The sequence below is a fragment of the Cylas formicarius genome, unplaced genomic scaffold (assembly GCF_029955315.1).
Source record: "Cylas formicarius isolate icCylForm1 unplaced genomic scaffold, icCylForm1.1 PGA_scaffold_1__22_contigs__length_36826433, whole genome shotgun sequence".
In the NCBI taxonomy this organism is placed as follows: Eukaryota; Metazoa; Arthropoda; class Insecta; order Coleoptera; family Brentidae; genus Cylas; species Cylas formicarius.
Window position 1 is genome coordinate 26,056,479 of NW_026844264.1, and position 21,224 is coordinate 26,077,702.

Sequence of the window (21,224 nt, forward strand, 5' to 3'; positions counted from 1 at the left end):
AAGTAAAATTGGCAGAATAATTTGCTTGGTTTACACATGTACCTTTCCTTGAGATTATATCTGTGCTTAGCTCATTTATAATAGATGTGCATCCAATGCCGTGAGAAATAATAATCCGTTGTGAATTATTAGACCGTTTTTTAAAACTATTTTTATTATCCTTGGCAACACTGTTTTATATTTATTTATTGTTGGAATCAGCAACTAATAGGGACTTATAATATTAGAGAAAAACGACTCATACTTACATGTTGGTATTGCTGATTTTTATATTTTTTTCTTTTGACGTTTAATTATTCCCGGACGAATTGACATTTATTAAAATTTTTATCTTTTATAACTTTTATCAAAATAGTGTGCTGCAAGAGGGAAAGGCACGTTACCTTCAGAGTGATTAAAATATGACAAGAAAATGAGCGACGATACTCCCGTGACAACATTAATATTACCAGTTTTAATTCGTCCGATTTTATCTCAAGTAGGTTACCAAAACAAAAAAGAGAGAAAAAATTGAACTTTATATTTTACAGTTAGAGAAACAAAATGTAGCAGCTTCGCAAACTTTGCGTGCAGCTTTTACAAAAGTTGAGGCGTCATGTCCAGGATTAACTCTAGATATAGTTTTGGGGATTTTAAAACAAGGCGAACTGACCGTTAACATGAACGAAAGTATATTGAGATTGCAAGGATCAGTTTCTGATACAGATGGTAATCAAGTTTGTTATATGAGCGATGCGAATTGTGTTTTATTGTTTTAGTAGTTGAATATAGACTCAATCGATCTGAAGATGCATTCCAAGAACTGAATAGAAAATCTGCAGCTTTAAAACGAATTCTAAGTAGAATACCTGATGAAATTATGGATCGTAAAACATTCTTGGAAACTATTAAGTAGTATTAAGTGAAGGCATTGCAGCCAAGTGATTAATTTTTTTGCTTTTTAGGGAAATAGCAAGTGCCATTAAGAAACTGTTAGATGCTGTAAATGAAGTTAATGCCTTTATACCAGGAAGTACTGGCAAACAAGCTGTAGAGCAAAGAAAAAGAGAATTTGTAAAATATTCCAAGAAGTTCAGTAATACTTTAAAGGAGTATTTCAAGGAAGGACAGTGAGTAGAAAAATATATGTACACCATTCATATATCAAACATCAAAAATTTTTAGAGCCAACTCTGTCTTCGTTAGTGCACTATATCTAATCCATCAGACTAACATGATAATTACAACTGTTAAAAATAGGTGTGAATAGGAATAGTGACCTACATTATATAAGACTTCCATCAAGGTAATTAAAATGGTTGAAGTTTTTCAAGTATTAGTTGATGATTCCATATCTTAAGTACAACTTCTAAAAGCATGAGCGATTTTCTTGTAAAATATGTGTTATAAAGTATTACATTGTTATCAGACGCGGACAGTAGTTTCATGTCATCTGTAGATTGTGTAATTACTAAATTTGTTTATTTTAATAATGGAATTAAAGGGAGATAACATACAGGGATTCGTTATTGGTAAAATAAAAGTCAAATGGGTTTTTAAGCATTTATTGTTAAAATTAAAAACTTTGACAAAAAAAAAATAAAACCTATTATGATGAATTTCTACTATTGACTAGAGTAGTTGGTATCAAAACTGATTTTGGCTTGGTCAGAGTCAAATAAAAGATCATTGAACACAAGCTTAGCAAGCTACTCCCTACAACAACATAAAATGTGTATCTGAACCAGTAATCCGTTTCCAGGGATTCTAACTGACCATAGTACCAAACAAGGCACATTGTAAAATTCTCCAAGAACACTAACGTAAAGTAACCAGAGTATATAAAATAGGCTTTTTTAAATTTTATCTTAAACTCTATAATGCAGAAAATGTAGATGATTCCTAAAAAAATAAAAAAGAAAGCTTTCGCTCGTCGGACTTCATTAGATTTTACGTCATAAATTAGAAAAGCAAGGACAAGCACAAAATGAGAAGTCAGTAACCAAATTGTTTCTTTTACAAAGAAATAAGCAAATACTGATATTGCCAATACTCTACCCAATAGAAATGTAAACCACCAACAAAATGCAATAAGTCGTCCTGCAAGGTCATCTTCTTGCAAACCTTTAATGTAAATTATTCTAGCAATATTCAAATCTGGTTCTGATCGATTTGACAATGTTGTCCCTCTTACTTCAGAATTTACCTCTTGTCCTCGGAGCGATTCTTTGGAAGTTCCTAACAATTCAAAGTTAAGTTCAAAATAAGGTTTATAAGTTTCTAGTTTGTAGTAATATATAAAGCTGAATAGATGATAATTTTATACATTAATACTTAAAACATGTCATGAATTCTTATTCTTTCTAAAAACTAAATATTATTGATTGCAATTAATCGACACTTACTTCTTATTCCATCAAATTCAGTTGTCGATTGGGCCCCACTTTCGTCATTCTGATGTTTAGTTACTGCAAATTCATGTAAATCTGTGTTGGTTGCCGTTGGTTCTAAATATATATCACTGCTTCTACGCCTTTGCGATACGAGTGAAGGTAGTAGTTGATATAGCTTTGACATACGATTCAACTCTGTTTTTCGATTTTCAATGACTGATCTAAAAATAATTATAAATAAGATAATTAAAGCTGTGAAATTAGTCTATTGTACGTATATAGATATCAACAAACCTGGATTGTGAACTGCCTGAATTTCTCAAAATTACTTCCTGATTTTCTATTAATGATTTAGGTGTCTTTGATTTGTACCAGGGATACTGAGAACCAGCTATTTTTTGTGACTTAAATCTTTGGTAGAAAGTAGTGGTGATTGCAACCTTAGCAAGGTTAAACACTATACAGAAAACCTGCGCGTCTTCTGAAAAATTGATGATAATCATGTAATAATTATGTTTCAAGTAATATATTATTTGTTACTTGATTCTCTCTCAATATTTGCATTGTGCCTCATTAGAATGTAAAGTTGAAGAAGCACCTGTAGCAAAGAATGCATATAAGCCTGAAGAAAAATATACAGTTCTATTGTACGAGGAGCACTTATTATAGAAATGGCTTCATTTATAGCGAATTCATCTTTGCTTCGAATAACTTCAATTGACCAGAAAATTCTTTCAGCGAACCTCCACATACTCCAGATAGGGAATAACAAGTGTGCACTAGTTTTCTTCAACAGCCATATTATATTTTCTTTTCTTAGTAATGGTGCTTGCGGCCAATAGTCCGAGTTGGACAAAATAAATAAATAACTTCCTAGTGCTGGAAGATACATGATAGACAATGTTAAATTTCCCCATATCGGGTTGTAGTCTTTATAATGCCTAAAATTGTTAGTAATGAAGTATAGAGAATCTGCAAGTTAATCGAAACTCAATATTTACCTGAAAATTACTGCTATGTCACCTGCAATTATAAACATATAGAGTACAGAGGCACTTGCTGCTGGGACTAGATAGTTTACAGTGGCATCCTCTGTAAAATTTAACTCATATCCCAATAAATTTTTTAATCTCTTTGAAGATGTTTTGTTAACTGTGCTCATCATTTTTTACCATTTTATTGGAACTTTGCAAGCAACATATTTGTGAGTTAACCTGCTTATCTCATTTACTATCTATATAGCAAGGGATATGAGTAATATATTTGATAAACAACGTTCGAAATTGTGTTATCTTATATTGTAAACTTTGTCATTGGTAAATTAGTAAGTATAATTTTTATGTTCGAATTTCTGTGAAAATATATAAATTTGAATGAATTAATGCGTTAAAGGAATAGTAAAAAACCTATTACTTTATTACCTTTATTTGAAAAGAAATAACTATTGATTAACACAAAGTAAAACAAAATATTTTAGGAAAATGGTTTTAAATTTGATAAATATATGGAATGCTTATCTAATATTTCAACAACTGGTTCTTTTTTGTTGCACTCATCATCAAATTTTGATCCTAATGCCCATAAAGAATCTAAGTCATAGAACATTCTTGACTTTTTAGAAAAAATATGTAAGGCTATGTTCCCTAAAAAGCAAAATGTGGATTATTTATTACATAAATTTATTTTAATTATAAGAAATTAACCTAAATCTAAAGCCATCCAATCTTGCGAATCCTTTCCTTCTATTTTTGGTATTTGATCTATGTGGTGTCGTTTGTGTTTATATATTCTTCGTACAAACTGTATAATAGCGTGCATATGTTTGTAAGACTTTGCGCTAGCAACTACAATATAATCTACATATTTAATTTCTTTTGAAACACACGCAACAAAAACATCTTCTGCATTTTCACGCTTCAGTGTATCAATAAGATCTTCTATATCAAAAACACCAGATGTTCCTCCTGGTAAAAGTGACAATTATTCACTTTACTTAAATTTCAAGACTACCATACTTTGAAGATTGAGACCCTCATATCGAGCCGCATTTCTAGATTCGTCTTCCTCGACCATGGCAGCATGTTGCAAACGCATCTCGTTTATATCTAATATGATTTTAGAGTCCTTCTCATCGAATTCTTTATATTTTGAACCAATTTCACCCAAGGTTTTTCTTTTTTCTGAATTATTGTTGTCATGGGAAAAAGATTTCGCCAGTGCACAACATATTTTATTACCTTTGGTTAATTGATTTTTTGAAATGTTACTAAAACGCGATACTAGCATCATTTTACAAATTTAAAAATTCTGTAAATAATAAATTGTATAGCTTGTTTATGAACACATGCTTTTCAGTAGATACTCTACAGAATTCTAAGGTTAGGATAAGCCGTTACTATGCAACTTGTGCTCAACCAAGGATGGTAAAAACAAGCGGGTGGTTGCGTTGCCACTTTAGCGCGACTGACTACAGATATCGCGACAGAAAATAATCTTACGCGTAACAAGTTTAATTATTTGTATAATTGTATAGGAGGATATAAATTTCGCATGTATGGCGAATTTCTATTAGAGAAATTAGGAACAATGCAACTATTACTAAATTTCTGGATTCAGGGGGTCAGGTTTTAGTTTTCCGGTCGGTCGGTTTGATATGAGCCAGAGAAACAAAACGAAAAAAGGAGAAATTACAAAAACTCCCATATACCGTCTTGCCTGTTTGTCTTTAGTTTTTGTGTGCTATGAGCCCGCCTACTAACGGACCCTATCTCCTCAGCAGCTTTTTATGCCTCTTAATTAGAAAACGAAGTCTGAAAAGTAAACTTCCCCAGGAGAACAGTCTCGATTATCTGGGGCAGTTCTAAATAGTGCTGGCAAATTGCCTAATAGCAACGCCAACCCCAAAAAAGAAGAAGAACTCCAATATATTTTCTTTGATTTTGAGGTTATCACTTTAAAGATAGCATTAAAGATTGAACATCAATGTAGATATTAATGAAGAATATCACTTTAAAGACGATATGGGTAAGTATTCAAGCGATTCCGAGAATGAAAATTGGGGTAGTAAATCCTCAAAATCTAGACGACGACGAAGGTAAGCGTGTAGAAACCATTATAAATGTTTCGATTGTTGTTTTATGAACAAAATATGGAATAAAATAATTTTCGTAGATCATCGTCTTCAACAAATTCATCAAGTTCCAGAAGTAGATACAGACGCGATTCTAGGAAATCAACACGCGGATCTAAAAGTCGTGATAATCAGTCTTTAAATTCAAGGTAATTTGTTGACTTTTAAAAGATGTCTATTTGTTTAATTCATTTCAGGCGCTCAAGAAGTAGTAGTCAAATTAAATCAAAAAAGTATGATAACAGTTCTAAACGGAAATCTAGGTACGATAGAAACTCATCAAGGGAGAGGAGACGTAGAAGCTCTTCTAGAGATAATCATACACAAAGTTGTTCAAGGGACAATTACCACAGGTCTAAGTCAAGAGATCTTCAGCAATCAAAATATTCTCGTTCAAAGTCATATATAGGAGAGTATACAAATAAGCCCAAGAAGAGGTCATCTACATCATCAGATAGTTCTAGTACTGACAAAGAGAAAAGTAGCAGAAAAGTCAACAAAAGCATAAACGAAGCAGGTTGATATCTTTTCCATCTATCTTTCATATTTCTCACTTTATTTGAAATATTTTTTTAATTCAAGCTTGTAGCAAAAGTTTGCATTTGGAGAACCACAAACAAAGCAAAAATGATGCTGCTGAAGTTATTACTTTCGATGATGAAACTATTGATAAAATAAATCAAGACAAGTTTGTGCCAAAACAATTTGTTTCTAATAAAGCCAAAAATCTTCCAGATAATATCGTGATAGATTTGAAGAAACAGACTATTAAAGTACCTGAAGTTGAGCCACTTGAACCTGATAGCATATTCCATCATAATGTAAGTGATATTTTTTTATCATTTAATCAATTTTAAAATTCAGAAAAAAAAAATTAAATTAAAATGCTGTCATTATAGTTACTTGATAATGATATGAGAACCAAAGTGTTCAAATAATTCAATTCTATGAAACTTGCAATGGATGCTGTTTTAGTATTCTAAGGACCGAAAGAGAGTTTGATGTAATTTAAAAGAGTATGAGTGACAGATTATTAACTGGCTAGTAAATAAGTTAAAAAAGAATTCTCTGGTACTTTATAAACTTTGTTTGTTATTGAAATTTTCATTCAAAGTGGTATTTTATATTGATAGATTATAAATCAAGCCTTTAAAAACTACTATCATAATGTGTTTTAATATTATGATAGTGAGTTTTAATATTATGATAATGCAGCTTAATACAGCTATGAAGTTAAAATAAAAAAAATAATTTCAATGTGTTACAGCTGTTTCTCAACGAAGAAGCACGAATGGAAAAGTGGGTGAAGGAACTGTACTCTTACAGGCAAAAAGCATTACAGCAAGGATTTCGTAATAATCATTGACCACAAAAATGAGCACCAGTATTTACTTTGTTCTGCTTTTATTCTGGCCATTAATTCTTAGTTTGTTTTATTATTGGACTGATTTATATGTGATTAACCTATGTGAAATAGATAGTTGTCCTGTGTGTTATGGAGAAGACTTGTGCCACAGAATTGAAAACAAAGAATTTCATTTAAGAATGAGCTCCATCTTGGATTTTGTATATAATTTTATTAGTGTAAAGAATGTATATTTTGCACGCTTTAATGATATTGATGTTGTTATAAAAAAGTTAGCTCACCAAAGTGATTTAAATAGAGTGAATCGCAAAATGATAGATACAATTGATAGTGATTTGACCCGGGTGAACTTTCTAGTGAATACAGTTAAACGCGATTTTCAGGTATGTGATTCTGAGTCGGCGCAAACTTTTTTAGAAGTGATACAATTCAAGAAATCATCACATCTTGATACTTTATTAAGTGTAAATGTAGAACCACTTTTAATGGAAGTATTTCACAAAAATTATGGATTTCCCGTGCCAAAAGTGTACGGCTACTGTGGCAGAGCTGTTATAGTTGAAAATTGTGGAGAAACATTGAACAATTTTAAAAATATTGACTGGTATGATCGAGCCTATATTGCCTATGAAATACTCCATGCAGCCAATTTATTTGTATTTGAACATGAACATTTCAGATTATATTTAAAAGATATCTCTCCAGACAATATTGTAGTAAATGAGGAAACATTGGAAGTATGTTTTGTCGATCTGGGACACTCAATTTTAAAAAGGAAATCTGCATCTGGTAAGTTTTGTTTACTAACATTTATTGTTTTTGTAATATACAGAGTCGCCCAGAATATGTTTCTAAGATTCTAAGACATTCCTCGTGCAGCAGAAGTATCTTATTCAATTATCAAAATAGCATTCCTAACTTGATTGTTCTTTATCTATTGTAATAATACACAGTATCTGTTTTCAGATGATGAAATACATATATCAAATGCATATGAGGATGGAGTTTATCAATTTTCAAAAGACAGCATATGTGAAAAGGATGTTAGTGACCATAATGTATTTTCTGTTTGTGCGGTAAGTGCGCATTTATCCATTTGCTTTTTTGCATCTACTAAATTGCATTAAATTGCATATTAGGGCCAAGGGGAACCAAAGAACTGATTTTATGCATGCAATATGCATAAAATGTTTTTATAAATTTTTACATTTTTATCAAAATTTGCTTACAATACTGTTTTTTTTGTAAACTATAAATTTTTCGATTTAAAAATATTTTCATCAGGTTTTCGATAGCGGCGGGAAATTTTTGGCAAATTGGAATAACTTTTTTGCCTTATTTTTTTGTTGTTAAACGATTATATATATTTTTAAAGTTTGTGTTTCACTATTAACATGTTGAGTGAGACAAACAAGTAACATGAGTAAATATTTTTATATACAAAAATATTTTCTAGATTTAAAGTATAATACAAATTTAGACTAATAGCTGCAGTTTTTGGTTAACATTTACTGATTACTGGGTGTGGAAACTGTGTAAAGAAATTTCTAATAAAAAATTATAAAACCTATTTAAAAAAATTGAAATCATTTGAAAATATGTATATGATAAATAAATTATTTAAGTGATTAATTGACATCATTGGATTAAGGATTAAAACCAAAATGGTTTGCTTTCATGGTGTATATTTATCTTACTCATAGGGTAAAAAATTACCAAATATGAAAAAAATCGACTTTACTACGTTTTTTGATACTGCGGCCCTCATACGCCGAATGCTATTAATTTATTTAATAAGAATAGGTTTTAATCGGTACAACGTCAGCTTGCTTACTTAGATGTAAGATTGTCTTTTCGTTTTCCTGCTTAAGAAATTCGAAAGGAAAAACTGGAAATAGTGGCATATAGAAAATAAAGGATGATCTAAAAATTAGGAAAAGAATTTGCTATTTATAATTTTTCTTTATGTTTGGGTACAATGTTATTGCTTTAAACGGGTAACATGATATAACCGATTTAGTAGCTTTTAATAAAAATTTGACAAACTCAGAGCTCCATCTTTGAAAGATTCATAAAAAACAGAAACATCCTTCTAAGAGTCAGAGTCCCCGAATAAAGTTATTAATAGACAATGTTACTGAGCATTACTTCTGTGGCGTCTTGGAATTTTATTGGATATGGAAAGAGTCAGTTCAAAAATCCGTCTATTAAAAAAGTGGGGTAAAATAAAATTCGTTAAGCAATAACATTCATAATCAACATTTAGGTGTTGTATTTTAGCTTCTCCTTTCAAAGTATGCGCCATGGCCCATGATGCATGGTGGACTTTTACATTCGGCGCCTGAAAATCTAACGAGGCACCAATTGTTCGAGCAGATTCGAGCTTGTGAAGGGCGGGTACAGAACAGAAATTTGACGCACAGAATTATTCATAGCTTTAACATTATGAAGTCCATAAGATCTATCCTTTTACCTAGAAATACGTCCCGTTATTACAAAATTTGGGATTATGGAAATTAAAGTGTTGATCAATAATTATGTGATTTTATGTATATATGTATTTATAATATATCTGCAAAATTAAAGTAGTTTATAATTTAATGCTTGTTCTTATTTCTTTCTTACATATTTAAATTTAATGTATGCTTCTTGGTTAGTTGTATTTGTTTTTTTTAATTTGACCCACACTTTAATTGAAACTTTTCATTTTGTTGCGCAAACATTTGTATTTACGCTATCTTGTTTAGAGATAATTCAATTTAGAGCAATCCCTGTGTGGGTTAGATCGAGGTATTAAATAGGATTAAGAAGCCTCACAACCTCCCTATATAACAAAACAACTAACTTGCGGTATTAGAAAAGTGTCTTGGCAGTGTCCATTCGCATAGAACTTTGCTAAGAAGTGTTAGCGAAAAATGGTATTCAATTTTCGGGTATTCAAGAAACAATCCCCAAATGGCAAGCTTACTGTATATTTAGGAAAACGAGATTTTGTTGATCATATCTCGGGAGTGGAACCTATAGGTAAATAAAAATATTCTATCATGTTACCGACTCCGCCTTGTATTAGGAACATTGATCTTAAGTACTTGTAACGATGGCAGACAAATTTTCAAAAAAAAATAACATTAAAAACAAATTTTCTTGAATTGGTTGAAAATTGCAAATGAAAATTATACTTTTTATAACATCGCTAATGTTATTAAACATTGTTTTATTAGCAAAAAATATTTAAAATAAGTATGGATGTCAATTCAATATATTGCGTGATTTAGATGGTGTTGTGGTCCTTAATGAGGAGTACAAAGATCGTAAGGTATTTGGTCAGGTAATCTGCAGCTTCCGTTATGGAAGGGAAGAAGATGAAGTCATGGGTCTCAATTTCCAAAAGGACCTCTACCTAGCGTCTGAGCAAATTTATCCCACACCAGAAAAATACAATACAACAAAATTGCAAGATCGCCTCTTACGAAAGCTAGGGAGCAACTGTTATCCATTCAATTTTCTGCTTCCTCCAAATTCTCCAGCATCTGTAACTCTTCAACAAGGTGATTTTTTTTATAATACCGTTATGAAACGAGGCATTCAAATTATTTTTTAAATTAGGTTCTGATGATGATGGTCAGCCTTGTGGAGTTCATTACTACATTAAAATATTTGTGGGGGAAAACGAAACTGACAAAACTCATAAGAGAAGCACCATTTCCATGGCAATAAGGAAAGTTCAGTATGCCCCTTCGAAGCAAGGGCGACAACCGTGCACTATTGTGCGCAAGGATTTTATGTTAAGCCCTGGAGAACTTGAACTTGAAGTTACGCTTGATAAACAGGTAATCTAAATATAATTTTCCTCAATTCTGCACTATAGCTTGATAATGTTGAAGTTGTATTATCATGGCGAGAAAGTGGGTGTAAACATTTCTATCAGGAACAATAGCAATAAAGTGGTAAAAAAGATAAAAGCAATGGTACAGCAAGGGGTTGATGTGGTTCTGTTTCAAAATGGGCAGTACCGGACTTGCGTAGCAAGTATTGAAACTCAGTAAGAAAAAATCATATCAATCAAAAACCTGCTTTAATTACTATTTATAGAGAAGGATGTCCAATTAATCCCGGTTCCAGTCTACAAAAAGTAATCTACCTATTTCCCCTGTTATCCTCAAATCGAAACCGCAGAGGCATTGCTTTAGATGGGCAATTAAAGAAACAGGATACAAACTTGGCTTCTACCACTTTGTAAGCAAATCAAATTTATAGGTTAGGTATAGGTAATAGTGTGCCGTCGTCTCATCAAATTCAGTGTATGTATTTTCAACCTCTAGGATATCAGCCCCTAGTTTTGTGTATATGATATTGACATTGATTGTATAGTGATGTGGTATTTCAGACTTGCATCCCCAGACCAGAGAGATGCATTTGGCATTATCGTGTCATACGCAGTAAAAGTTAAACTCTATCTTGGAGCTCTAGGTGGAGAACTGGCTGCAGAGCTACCTTTCGTATTAATGCATCCAAAGGTATTGTAAAAAAAATTGAAAAATTAACGTGATATGGTTTAATACTCGTTAATAAACAAATTCTGCATTAAAAAAATTTCAGCCAAATGTGAAGGGTCAATTAATTCAAGCTGATAGTCAGGCGGATGTGGAAATGTTCAGGCAAGATACGGTCATTGAACCTGAAGCTGATGGCGAACAATACGATTAAATTTATTTTTAGCCGCAAGCTTAGGTATGGTAATATGCAATATTTTACTCAAACCATGATTATAGTTTATCAAATTTAATAAAAAATTCAGTTGCATGCTTTTTTATTGTGTTATGATTACTAAGAGTGAATGCCGCGGCACCATTTTTTTTTTCAATTTTTTGTTGTGTATAAAACTAAGATTAAAGTGTGCACAGGCAAGTAAATTTGCCCAAATAAAGTAAACTAACCAAAACTATTTTATAAAGAAAGAATTAATGGGTTTTAGGGAGAGTACTTATTTAATTGTATAAAAAATTAAAACCCTGTGTATATGAATAGTACGTACATACCCATACATTCAATATTTGATAAAGGCACATCTTTTGTCCTTTCTTAACTTATTAAATGGATTTTCAGTTGAAGCCACCTCGGTTCAAAGCAACAATTACTAAAACTATCACTATCCAGAAACTACTAATTGATGATAATAAAAACGTTTCACTCCACTACTTTAGGAAGCAGTGTTTCGCTTTTAATAGATGGTAGCACGATGAGTACAAAAACTTTTTGTCGACTCGCGACTAGGTCACTTTGCGTGCAAAAAGGCGAATTTTAAAAATATTGTCATCGATGAGCAGATTCTCCAACTCCTTTCGTGAAAATACCTTAGCATTTTTAGAGTTGCAGTAGGGTTTTGGAAGTAGATGTTTTCAAATTATGCTAAATCAAAACATCAATAAAAATGAGAATAATTTAATGTTATGGAAGGTTAAAAGATAAATTACCACCTGGTAAATATCAAATAAAACAGCGGTAGTGAAATTATATATCTTTTATTTTAGCTTGGCTGACTGTAAACTGGCATGAGCAAAAAGGTATATATTAAATTGGACTAATATATTAAAAGTGGTTCTAGTTCATATATATATAAAGAATAAAAAAAAAACATATTCTTTACATCTTAATGCAAAACACTAAATTTTATTTAATAACTTACAAAATATATACAAAAATAACAAAGTAAAAGGGTAAATATACGACCAGATATTTTACAGAGTATGTAATGGAAAAAATGACAATTTACCACACTGAAGAGATCAAAATCAAAAACTGAAAAAAAAATTGTTCTGGGCTAATTAACCTATTCCTAATATAAAGCAATATCATGTTGGTACAAGCACTGCCAAGAGAAGTATAGCGAGAAAATCATCAATATTTCCATCACATATTTAATTTTATTAATGATATATCATTACACTAAAGCTGTCTGCAAACTCAAAAATTCACTCACACAAAAATATATCTAATGTGACGTTCAAAATAAAAAAGAATGAATGGATGTTCCAACCATAAAAAAAACGAGAGGCGCTAAAGAAACACCTTTATAGAATAGAACTGGCTAAACTATTATAAAAATAATTTATGTAGCTACCTAAAGTTAATAGCTTTATAGATAAATTGAATATATCTAAGCCGCTTTCCAAACATCACGCAGAATGCCATTTGCGCAAGCGCCAGTCATTTCAAGCTTCGCATTCAATGTGGCCGAGGGCACCACTTGCTGTAAGTGATTTGGATGATTTTCACTATAGCTGTGGCATTTTTCCAGCAATATTTTTCAATGCCATGATGGAAAAACGGGTTAAATCTGAATATATTACGGTTAAAAAAAATTGCAAGTAAAACTGAAAATTTTGTGCATGCGTGGAAAATCATTTAATTCTTTCCTCGTTGCTGTCTGAGATGGACCAATTTTACCTGTTTATTGCTTTTATATTCAATTTACCTAGTATGTACCTACATATAATTAGTTAAAATGAAACTGCCGACAATTTACCTATATGTAAAATCTGAGTATTGCAGCAAAACATCCACATTCATTTTCATAAATAACGCCCCTAATAGTATTTTGTCTATTATTTTGTCTTGGGCAATGGACGCACCAGATACAATTTTTCACCTTGTTTATTGGTGTATATAGGAGCCCTCTGGTAGTGGTCTACTAATTGGTCAAGGGTGTGAAATTTTCGTTGTCCTATGCAGTACAGGGCGCCCTCGACGTGCACTCGGAAATGCTTGTTTCGACCTGGAGCTTTCAAAGAAACTGAGTAATCTCCAACCTACAATCATTTATCTGCAATGAGTCATTTAATAGCAAATGAAAATAATCCTTACGTTTGTTTCACTATCTCTAATTAAAAAGTCTCCATCATGTCCAAACTGATTAAGGAGATTATCACATTGATTTCTGGTAATGGTTCCATAGTACCATGGCTTATCAATAAGATGAGGTTTATCAATCATTGACACCTGCGAACTGACCATTGATGAATCAATTCGCTCTTGCTTTCCTCTCTCCTGATATGGCCTATCCATATAATCAGACAATTCTTGTAAATAATTTCTTGGGACTAAACCTATCTGACCTTGGGCATTTCTTGCCTTGTACCTAAGCAATTAAAACAAGTCGAATATAATGAATCTAACCCTTAAACCTTCAATTACATATATAGTTTATGAGGTTACATCTTTATGGTGAATGAGATGGTCGAGCGGGTGATATATTTACTAGTTTCAGCAATGTGACCTTGCCGCTTCGGTAAAAAAGTAAAACCAAAATTGATATTTTAAATGGGACACCCTGCGTATGATTGGAGTTTCCGTTCTGCAATCAATTTATGACTAGTTTGTCTAATATTTCCTTTTGTAGGGCTGAAATTTTGGCTACAGTTTATGAAGGTATTATGCAATAATTTTATGTAGGCAAGTTCACTTGAAATATACAGCGGAGATCAAAATGTGCGACTATTTACTAGGAAACAAAAATTATGATTTTTTTTTTAAATAGGAGCACACTATAGTTTATCAACTTATTAAGTAACCAAGAACTGCGCTTCAATAGCATCTTCAAAATTTATTATTAATATTTTATTATTTATTATACATACATTTTTTACTTTTTCCTAAATGCTATTTTATCATATTTGGTATTTAGCGTGACTACTAAACTTAGTTTTGAACCAATTAATGAAATTATTTGTGTCCAGAATACATTTTATTAAACTTTATGCATGTTCACCCTGTATATTAACATATACTTCTACTGACCATATAATATAAGTTGTTTCAAGCAACTCTTCTTATCTTTAATGTTATTTTTAATAACAAATTTTTATATGTATATCATAATTTCTATTAAAACGCGGTATAAATTATAGTTGTAAGTTGTAAATACTGCATTTGAGAGCAAATCACAACATTTAAGATGAGTGGTTAACTATTATAAAATTAAATAAACTCTTACCACTCTGGGTCACTAGGGGGCCTGTCTAATATTTCCAGCCTATCGCCTTTCTCAAATGACAGCTCTTGGTCATTTGAAGAAGTGAAAGAATATAGAGCTACTACTATATCGAGTACATTTTCAGCCATGGCATATGTGTGCATTGTATCATCAAGATCACCTTCCTCTTGAGTATAATTTGATGGAAACCATCCTGTAATATTGCTACTCTGCCCTCGCCACCATCCTTGTTAATAAGGTCTTTATAGTTATTTTAGATTAAATATAGATACTTTTTCAACACTTACCGTCATTACTTTTTTCGAGAATCAAAATTCTTGACCCCTTAACCAAAGACAATTCATCAGGTTGTTGTGCTTGGTAGTTATACTTGACTACAGCAACCCCAATAGCTTCAGCAGGGTCTGTTGCAGCTCGTCGTGCCATACTAGGAGATTCTACTGTTCTAGAAGGGGAATTGTTCGATGGTAGCGTTTTTGATCCTGAACCTTTTTTTACCTATCAAGTAAGGGAAACAATGTTGGAATTTATTAAGAAAACATTAATAATGAAAAAAAAAGTTACATACCGCGATAGTGGTGCCTACCTTCTTTTTGATACTATCAAAGAGGGAAGGCTTTTCTTTTTTAACATAATTGCTAGGAACATATCCTGCTTGATTTCTAGAATTCTGTACTTTCCACCAATGTTTGGAATCATCAATTAACACATAACGTTCATTTTTACGGAGATCAAGTTCTTGGGGGCCTTGGTGTTCATAGTCATATTTTGCCACAACATAACATATATCATCTTGGCTCGCCTTGCCTATGACATAATGAAAGAAGGACATACAAAAAACTCTATTAAAAGTGTTCACTTGCAAATTGTTAAATTAGTAATTTTTTACAGCTCCTACTTTTTAAAATTTAATAACTAATAACGCAAGCAAATTACAACTAGTATACAGAGTGGACAAACTCAAGCCAGCACTAGTGCTAATCTCTGTATTATTAAAACTATGAAGTCTATTGTTCTGTTTCTATCTCCGGTGCATCCCTATGAGGTCTAATAAATAAGTGATATGGTAAAGTCATTTTAACTAAAAAAACCACTGAACATAGCATTTACGATTTGTTTGAACAAAAATCCTTGCCACCTCCTTTCTTAACATAAAGGGGGATAGAACATGTTTAAGTGTTTTTCTGTTACAACTCCAATCAGCGGAAAAATACTACCAGTTCACAAAATTTTCCGACATCCTAGATTCAATAATACAGAATTTACCAATACTACCAACTTCTAGTAGGGTCTACTAAAGTAAAATTCTCAATAATTTTGTTACATAATGCTAGAACTATATAGCATAACATTTACCATCATACATATTTTTATTTACAATTGATGATAGTTAATCAAGAGCCATTTTAGGGGAATCAGATATTGGGGTGCCATAATCATTAAAAATAAAAGTTCTATATAAATAGAAATAAATAGAAGGTAAGGCTATTGTGAATCAATATAGCCTTAAACACAAAACAAGTACAAATTAAAGTGAAATTATCATTAAAGACTGATAAAAAATGAATGTGAACAGGTCTGTGGATATTAATGAACAAAATTATGGAACTGGCTCTCCTCAGCTCTTGCATGACCATTTAATAAATGATGAGCTAAAGACATACCATATTTCAGATTAGGTGCAGCCATTTCCTGGTGAATCTTTAGTCCGTAGCTAGAACTAGGCTGCCAAAAGGTATCTGGCATTCCACGCGTAAATCTGGTCTCCAACATGACCACAAAGCATAACACTATCTAGTGCTAGCTGACACACATGCTTCTACACTACAACAGATAATTTCGTATACCTATAAATAAATTCCCGCATGCTTAAAAGTCTACAAACAAAAAGCAGTTGGATCTTTGGCCATACTTGTATGGAAAAAATAATCTAAAGTAAAATTGAAAACAAACTAAATATTGATAAAAAAATACAGTATGAGTCATTTTATCGGACATTTAAATAGCAAATAGTGCGCTGGACATACATATTTTTACCCACAGGCAGATTCGTTTCTGGGGGTGGGACCAACATTAAAATTGAGAACACTGAACCTGCAAGCACCTTAAACTTTGGGATATATTACTTACCGCTTTTCAAACTAGACATATTCTTGAACTATTCATAGGTCTTTCCTCAATTATACAACTTAATTATATTTCTGTAAACTACCACCCTCAAAAAATTGTTTCAGATATTATCTTAGAAACTGACATTACATCTAATTCATGTCTAATTTCCACAGAGGGCGATGGGTTTTGTGTTTGGAATAAATGTTGTCAAATAATGGCGGGCATTTCAAATATTTCGATGAAATGAAGAATGCGATGAAAATTGCACGCGAAAAAATATATTTTGTATGTTTGTGGCTTATACATTTCATAGACAACAAAATTTTGAGCATTAAAGTTAATATTAATAGATCCCACAATTGAGGCACCATCAATAAATTAATGGCTACCAATAACATATAAAAATACTTACCAAAACTAATTCCCAAGATACGTTTCAGATTAGCCAACAGAATAAATTTTGGCATTTGAGATTAACCATGGTCGGAAATAGACATTTGCCTAGAGAGAGAAATTTGCGTAAGCTAGGGATGGCGATTTAGAAGCAATTTCTTCATTTCAAGACATTTAAAAGCGCTTAAGTTTTTATTAATTTATTGGTTTATGTTAGTTTTAAAGCCATTTCGATTTAGCTAGAAGCGTCCAGTGCGCTCGTAGGGAACGAAGTACGAAACCGGCTCCGCTCGTGTTTTTTAGTTGTCAAATTCATAAAAATGGCGGACCCAGGTAGCAAGAACCGTATTCAGAACTTCAAGAACAAAGGAAAAGATCAGGATGTAAGTATCCGTTTTCTTACGCGAACGATTTTTGCATTAATAATTATTCATATTTTTGTATAAATTAATTCGAGCGAATTGAATAATTTGCTATTATGGCTTGCATGTTATATAGGCTTGCACATGTCGGAGATTATTCACATTAAAGTAATTGAAATTATAGGAAATGCGAAGGCGAAGGAATGAAGTAACGGTTGAACTTAGAAAAAATAAGCGTGAAGAGACATTACTGAAGAGGCGGAATGTTCCAACAGTAGATTCAACTGATGAAGATGACATTGAAAAGTCTCTATCCAATACCAACTTGGAGCAACTTGTAGCACAAGCTACAATGGTTGATAACCCTGATGTGCAATTGATGGCTGTTCAATCTACTAGAAAACTGTTGTCTTCAGATAGAAATCCTCCTATAGATGCTCTTATTCAGTGCGGAATTCTCCCTATTTTAGTAAAGTTTTTAGAGCGCCATGACAACCATAATCTTCAGTTTGAGTCAGCTTGGGCTTTAACTAACATAGCATCCGGTACTTCTGCCCAAACTAATAAAGTAGTATCGGCTGGTGCAGTCCCACTTTTTCTAATGCTCTTGCATTCTCCACATCAAAATGTTTGTGAACAGGCTGTGTGGGCACTAGGAAATATTATTGGAGATGGTCCGGTACTTAGAGACTATGTAATTGAATTAGGAGTTGTGGAACCATTATTGTCCTTTATCAAGCCAGAAATTCCTATTACATTTTTACGAAATGTAACATGGGTGATTGTGAATTTGTGCAGGAATAAAGATCCACCACCACCAATTCAGACAATTGAAGAATTATTGCCTGCTTTGAATGCATTGATTCATCACACGGATATTAATGTAAGTATCCAATTTCTGGAAAGCTACAAAATTTGTATTAAAATAAGTTAGTAATTAAATAGTTTGGTTAGTTTGGACTGTTTTGCTAATAACTCTTTCAGGCCTACCTGGCAAGGCAATGGCCTCCTGTGCATATTTGACTGACAATCATCTTTTAAAGCCAAGTGCACATACTATTTAATTTTTTAGAATTCCAAGAACAATAACTAGAAATTTTAAAGTAAAACAACTTATTTGATTTCTTTTCAAAACTATAATTTAACAAAGTTTGCATTAAATTATGTGCCATCAAATATATTTTATATTATAAACATTTTCTGTATAGTTTCATATTAAGGATTGGGAATGTGATTTATATTTACTATAATAGTTCCTTTATCTCTGTAATTGATGGCGAATATACACAGTTTTTCTGTGTCAAGATTTAACTCATTTTTGCTGCTTGACTAGTTGTTGGAGATATTTGTTTGTTGCCTGGTATCAAAGAGATATTTAAATAATATTGCTTTTGTATTGTTGATGCTACAGTCTTTCTTGTGTTAAAAATTCTGTTCTTTAAATATAGTGTTGGTTAATTAAAATAAAATGTGTCCAAACTTCAGATTTTAGTTGACACTGTTTGGGCTTTAAGCTATTTAACAGATGGCGGCAATGAGCAGATTCAGATGGTAATTGATAGTGGAGTTGTACCGAAACTAATTCCCTTATTAAGCCATATAGAAGTTAAAGTTCAGACGGCTGCTTTGAGAGCTGTAGGAAACATTGTGACAGGAACAGATGAGCAGACTCAGGCAAGTAGAAACTTTGTTATCCTGGTTCCTCCTGCAAATTAATGAAATGTTTTACAGGTCGTTCTAAACTGTGATGCATTATCTCACTTCCCTGCTTTACTCACTCACCCTAAAGATAAAATTTGTAAAGAAGCTGTTTGGTTTTTGTCAAATATAACAGCTGGCAATCAAAGACAAGTTCAAGCTGTCATAAATGCGGGTTAGTAATTTCAGTTAAAGACAAATAAAAAATTATGATTGATGGGTCTTTTAGGTTTACTGCCAAAAATTATACACAATCTCACAAAAGGTGATTTTCAAACACAAAAGGAGGCCGCCTGGGCTATATCAAACTTGACAATAGGGGGCAATAAAGAGCAAGTGGCTAGACTTATTCAGGAAGGGGTCATCCCTCCTTTTTGTGATCTTTTGAATTGCAAAGATGCCACTGTGATTCAAGTTGTTCTGGATGGTATTAATAACATGCTTAAGATGGCAGGCCCTCAAGTTGAGCAGCTCTGCACCATGATTGAAGAATGCAATGGTCTGGATAAAATTGAAGCCTTGCAGAATCACGATAATATCGAGATTTATAAATTGGCTTACGATATCATAGAGCAATATTTCAGCGGGGATGTAAGTATGCAAATGTTTTTTTTATCTGATTTTTCCCATCCTCCCATACAGTTACGGGATAATTATTAGAAATGTTCTGAATAAAGTCAATTTTTTTGAGTGATTTAAATGCTAGTTATTCAAACTGTCTCAGTCAGTAGTCTTTGGAATGATCCAATTGTCAAAATCTTTTCATAGCGTTCAGATTAATAATATGATGTTTATTATCTGTTTAAGGCTGAAGATGATCCAAACTTAGCGCCGACAGCAGGAGATAGTGGTTTCAATTTCGATCCAAATACAAATGTTCCCAATGAAGGGTTCAAGTTTTGATTTTGCATTATATAGTTGTTGCTCGGTTTTGAATGATTTTTCAACAAACCCAAAGCAGAGCATACTTTCGCTATATATTTATCCCTTGAACCTAACTGACTGTACGTTCATTTTAATTATCTTCTTGTACATATTTCTTTTAATCGGGATGACATTGTGTAGGATATTTATTTAATTTAAATTATGTATTTACAAAAATTTATACCCCAACATTTATATTAAAAGACTGTTTAATTTTGTCTTGGTGACTTTTAAATTAGGTAAATATCTGCTTACATTTGGAAAAATTGTATAAATAGCAAATAATCCTGTCTATTAAAATGACCGTACATGAATAAAAGATCTGTGCATAACACGAAAATATTTATTTATTTTTTTAGTTTTTTGTTTTTTCGATAACCAAGGCTGGTTTTTTTTCAATGAAAATGCACAGATGTTTTTAAATTTTACCTGTGTATTTATGATATTATATACTTATTAATTAAAGAACAATATTATTAAATTGGAATTTTTGAAAGGAATATATTTTTTATTAAAAAGTTTTACAGGCAAAGGAATCCTTGTATGGTGCCAGTAGTAAGTGGATTTGATTTATTTGGACTGCATTGGTTCTTTAGAGAAAGCCTTGGCGTATTGTATAGCTCAACTGTATTTTGCTTTAAACATTTTCCTCCTTACATGTAATTGTTTTACATAACAAAAACATGAGATTACAGTTTTAAGTGTTTTATTTTTCTGGTCCAGGCAATAAGCTATAAAGTTAATTAAATTTTACCAATTTTAGCTTGCAGGTAACCGCCTAGCTTTTTTTATGTTCATCAATTGATTTTTAAAGTGTAAAAAAAACTCCCGAAAGAATCTGAAGTCGTAGTGGGTATGTATTGTATGCAAAGTG

At 32.1% G+C, this 21,224-nt stretch overlaps 8 protein-coding genes across 18 annotated transcripts; 5 read left to right on the forward strand and 3 right to left on the reverse strand.

Annotated features, from left to right (window-relative positions):
• The first annotated feature begins 118 nt into the window (after positions 1 to 118).
• On the forward strand, positions 119 to 1,499 carry LOC132696939 (programmed cell death protein 10). Of its 2 annotated transcripts, none has more exons than XM_060662096.1 (5): positions 119 to 478; positions 531 to 708; positions 762 to 891; positions 945 to 1,109; positions 1,165 to 1,499. In XM_060662096.1, exons 1-5 carry the CDS (start codon positions 413 to 415, stop codon positions 1,247 to 1,249), a joined length of 624 nt encoding a protein of 207 aa, XP_060518079.1. In that variant the 5' UTR covers positions 119 to 412; the 3' UTR covers positions 1,250 to 1,499. The 2 variants fall into 2 exon arrangements, with proteins under 2 accessions (XP_060518079.1, XP_060518078.1); XM_060662095.1 differs by having other exon boundaries at positions 130 to 478; positions 759 to 891; positions 1,165 to 1,496.
• Positions 1,500 to 1,553: 54 nt separating this feature from the next.
• LOC132696931 (uncharacterized) lies at positions 1,554 to 3,711 on the reverse strand. The gene is made up of 5 exons (XM_060662077.1): positions 3,374 to 3,711; positions 2,913 to 3,313; positions 2,667 to 2,853; positions 2,385 to 2,593; positions 1,554 to 2,217 (listed from the first exon to the last, which is right to left on the reverse strand). The coding sequence occupies exons 1-5, from the start codon at positions 3,535 to 3,537 to the stop codon at positions 1,589 to 1,591; spliced, it is 1,590 nt and encodes a 529-aa protein (XP_060518060.1). The 5' UTR covers positions 3,538 to 3,711; the 3' UTR covers positions 1,554 to 1,588.
• A 61-nt stretch (positions 3,712 to 3,772) lies between these two features.
• On the reverse strand, positions 3,773 to 4,803 carry LOC132696938 (mitochondrial assembly of ribosomal large subunit protein 1). Its single transcript, XM_060662094.1, has 3 exons — positions 4,388 to 4,803; positions 4,076 to 4,336; positions 3,773 to 4,015 (listed from the first exon to the last, which is right to left on the reverse strand). The coding sequence occupies exons 1-3, from the start codon at positions 4,659 to 4,661 to the stop codon at positions 3,846 to 3,848; spliced, it is 705 nt and encodes a 234-aa protein (XP_060518077.1). The 5' UTR covers positions 4,662 to 4,803; the 3' UTR covers positions 3,773 to 3,845.
• Positions 4,804 to 5,263: 460 nt separating this feature from the next.
• Positions 5,264 to 6,910, forward strand: LOC132696936 (serine/Arginine-related protein 53). 3 transcript variants are annotated; one of them, XM_060662089.1, is made up of 5 exons: positions 5,264 to 5,466; positions 5,544 to 5,651; positions 5,700 to 6,019; positions 6,085 to 6,323; positions 6,770 to 6,910. In XM_060662089.1, exons 1-5 carry the CDS (start codon positions 5,393 to 5,395, stop codon positions 6,866 to 6,868), a joined length of 840 nt encoding a protein of 279 aa, XP_060518072.1. In that variant the 5' UTR covers positions 5,264 to 5,392; the 3' UTR covers positions 6,869 to 6,910. The 3 variants fall into 3 exon arrangements, with proteins under 3 accessions (XP_060518072.1, XP_060518073.1, XP_060518074.1); XM_060662090.1 differs by having other exon boundaries at positions 5,709 to 6,019; XM_060662091.1 differs by having other exon boundaries at positions 5,712 to 6,019.
• Positions 6,867 to 9,542, forward strand: LOC132696935 (divergent protein kinase domain 2A-like). 4 transcript variants are annotated; one of them, XR_009618096.1, is made up of 4 exons: positions 6,867 to 7,657; positions 7,835 to 7,944; positions 8,919 to 9,088; positions 9,149 to 9,288. XR_009618096.1 is itself a non-coding variant. In XM_060662086.1 (4 exons), exons 1-3 carry the CDS (start codon positions 6,877 to 6,879, stop codon positions 9,077 to 9,079), a joined length of 1,020 nt encoding a protein of 339 aa, XP_060518069.1. In that variant the 3' UTR covers positions 9,080 to 9,088; positions 9,149 to 9,288. The 4 variants fall into 4 exon arrangements, 3 of the variants coding, with proteins under 3 accessions (XP_060518069.1, XP_060518070.1, XP_060518071.1); XM_060662086.1 differs by having other exon boundaries at positions 6,877 to 7,657; positions 8,951 to 9,088; XM_060662087.1 differs by having other exon boundaries at positions 6,877 to 7,657; positions 8,951 to 9,088; positions 9,135 to 9,273.
• A 111-nt stretch (positions 9,543 to 9,653) lies between these two features.
• LOC132696934 (arrestin homolog) lies at positions 9,654 to 11,671 on the forward strand. The gene is made up of 7 exons (XM_060662085.1): positions 9,654 to 9,892; positions 10,144 to 10,416; positions 10,475 to 10,698; positions 10,753 to 10,910; positions 10,961 to 11,104; positions 11,256 to 11,385; positions 11,468 to 11,671. The coding sequence occupies exons 1-7, from the start codon at positions 9,784 to 9,786 to the stop codon at positions 11,573 to 11,575; spliced, it is 1,146 nt and encodes a 381-aa protein (XP_060518068.1). The 5' UTR covers positions 9,654 to 9,783; the 3' UTR covers positions 11,576 to 11,671.
• A 727-nt stretch (positions 11,672 to 12,398) lies between these two features.
• Positions 12,399 to 17,138, reverse strand: LOC132696933 (cytoplasmic protein NCK1). 5 transcript variants are annotated; one of them, XM_060662079.1, is made up of 7 exons: positions 16,992 to 17,131; positions 16,526 to 16,685; positions 15,430 to 15,668; positions 15,149 to 15,359; positions 14,862 to 15,087; positions 13,733 to 14,006; positions 12,399 to 13,677 (listed from the first exon to the last, which is right to left on the reverse strand). In XM_060662079.1, exons 2-7 carry the CDS (start codon positions 16,632 to 16,634, stop codon positions 13,474 to 13,476), a joined length of 1,263 nt encoding a protein of 420 aa, XP_060518062.1. In that variant the 5' UTR covers positions 16,635 to 16,685; positions 16,992 to 17,131; the 3' UTR covers positions 12,399 to 13,473. The 5 variants fall into 5 exon arrangements, with proteins under 5 accessions (XP_060518062.1, XP_060518063.1, XP_060518067.1 ...); XM_060662080.1 differs by having other exon boundaries at positions 16,526 to 16,680; positions 16,992 to 17,121; XM_060662084.1 differs by lacking the exon at positions 16,526 to 16,685 and having other exon boundaries at positions 15,448 to 15,668; positions 16,992 to 17,138.
• Positions 17,139 to 17,450: 312 nt separating this feature from the next.
• On the forward strand, positions 17,451 to 21,002 carry LOC132697231 (importin subunit alpha-3). Its single transcript, XM_060662565.1, has 6 exons — positions 17,451 to 17,749; positions 17,913 to 18,611; positions 19,214 to 19,402; positions 19,460 to 19,601; positions 19,656 to 20,017; positions 20,234 to 21,002. Exons 1-6 carry the CDS (start codon positions 17,687 to 17,689, stop codon positions 20,327 to 20,329), a joined length of 1,551 nt encoding a protein of 516 aa, XP_060518548.1. The 5' UTR covers positions 17,451 to 17,686; the 3' UTR covers positions 20,330 to 21,002.
• The last annotated feature ends 222 nt before the right edge of the window (positions 21,003 to 21,224 follow it).

What these genes read in the sequence shown, in the direction of transcription:
- LOC132696933 (XM_060662079.1), bottom strand. Translation starts at nt 16,634, where the DNA reads ATGTTGGAGACCAGATTTACGCGTGGAATGCCAGATACCTTTTGGCAG. An exon ending in TCTCGAAAAAAGTAATGACG is followed by an intron (nt 15,088 to 15,148) that starts GTAAGTGTTGAA and finishes CTTATTAACAAG; the next exon opens with GATGGTGGCGAGGGCAGAGT. An exon ending in CCCCCTAGTGACCCAGAGTG is followed by an intron (nt 14,007 to 14,861) that starts GTAAGAGTTTAT and finishes TTAATTGCTTAG; the next exon opens with GTACAAGGCAAGAAATGCCC.
- LOC132696938 (XM_060662094.1), bottom strand. Translation starts at nt 4,661, where the DNA reads ATGATGCTAGTATCGCGTTTTAGTAACATTTCAAAAAATCAATTAACC. An exon ending in TGAGGGTCTCAATCTTCAAA is followed by an intron (nt 4,337 to 4,387) that starts GTATGGTAGTCT and finishes CACTTTTACCAG; the next exon opens with GAGGAACATCTGGTGTTTTT. An exon ending in TTGGATGGCTTTAGATTTAG is followed by an intron (nt 4,016 to 4,075) that starts GTTAATTTCTTA and finishes TTTGCTTTTTAG; the next exon opens with GGAACATAGCCTTACATATT.
- LOC132696936 (XM_060662089.1), top strand. Translation starts at nt 5,393, where the DNA reads ATGGGTAAGTATTCAAGCGATTCCGAGAATGAAAATTGGGGTAGTAAA. An exon ending in AAATCTAGACGACGACGAAG is followed by an intron (nt 5,467 to 5,543) that starts GTAAGCGTGTAG and finishes TAATTTTCGTAG; the next exon opens with ATCATCGTCTTCAACAAATT. An exon ending in ATAGCATATTCCATCATAAT is followed by an intron (nt 6,324 to 6,769) that starts GTAAGTGATATT and finishes AATGTGTTACAG; the next exon opens with CTGTTTCTCAACGAAGAAGC.
- LOC132696934 (XM_060662085.1), top strand. Translation starts at nt 9,784, where the DNA reads ATGGTATTCAATTTTCGGGTATTCAAGAAACAATCCCCAAATGGCAAG. An exon ending in CTCGGGAGTGGAACCTATAG is followed by an intron (nt 9,893 to 10,143) that starts GTAAATAAAAAT and finishes TGCGTGATTTAG; the next exon opens with ATGGTGTTGTGGTCCTTAAT. An exon ending in AAGTTACGCTTGATAAACAG is followed by an intron (nt 10,699 to 10,752) that starts GTAATCTAAATA and finishes ATAATGTTGAAG; the next exon opens with TTGTATTATCATGGCGAGAA.
- LOC132697231 (XM_060662565.1), top strand. Translation starts at nt 17,687, where the DNA reads ATGGCGGACCCAGGTAGCAAGAACCGTATTCAGAACTTCAAGAACAAA. An exon ending in ACAAAGGAAAAGATCAGGAT is followed by an intron (nt 17,750 to 17,912) that starts GTAAGTATCCGT and finishes TTGAAATTATAG; the next exon opens with GAAATGCGAAGGCGAAGGAA. An exon ending in TTCATCACACGGATATTAAT is followed by an intron (nt 18,612 to 19,213) that starts GTAAGTATCCAA and finishes TCCAAACTTCAG; the next exon opens with ATTTTAGTTGACACTGTTTG.
- LOC132696939 (XM_060662095.1), top strand. Translation starts at nt 413, where the DNA reads ATGAGCGACGATACTCCCGTGACAACATTAATATTACCAGTTTTAATT. An exon ending in TTCGTCCGATTTTATCTCAA is followed by an intron (nt 479 to 530) that starts GTAGGTTACCAA and finishes TATATTTTACAG; the next exon opens with TTAGAGAAACAAAATGTAGC. An exon ending in ATCAGTTTCTGATACAGATG is followed by an intron (nt 709 to 758) that starts GTAATCAAGTTT and finishes TTATTGTTTTAG; the next exon opens with TAGTTGAATATAGACTCAAT.
- LOC132696935 (XM_060662088.1), top strand. Translation starts at nt 6,877, where the DNA reads ATGAGCACCAGTATTTACTTTGTTCTGCTTTTATTCTGGCCATTAATT. An exon ending in AAAAAGGAAATCTGCATCTG is followed by an intron (nt 7,658 to 7,834) that starts GTAAGTTTTGTT and finishes ATCTGTTTTCAG; the next exon opens with ATGATGAAATACATATATCA. An exon ending in ATGTATTTTCTGTTTGTGCG is followed by an intron (nt 7,945 to 9,148) that starts GTAAGTGCGCAT and finishes GTTGTATTTTAG; the next exon opens with CTTCTCCTTTCAAAGTATGC.
- LOC132696931 (XM_060662077.1), bottom strand. Translation starts at nt 3,537, where the DNA reads ATGATGAGCACAGTTAACAAAACATCTTCAAAGAGATTAAAAAATTTA. An exon ending in AAATATTGAGAGAGAATCAA is followed by an intron (nt 2,854 to 2,912) that starts GTAACAAATAAT and finishes TCAATTTTTCAG; the next exon opens with AAGACGCGCAGGTTTTCTGT. An exon ending in TGAATTTGATGGAATAAGAA is followed by an intron (nt 2,218 to 2,384) that starts GTAAGTGTCGAT and finishes TTGAATTGTTAG; the next exon opens with GAACTTCCAAAGAATCGCTC.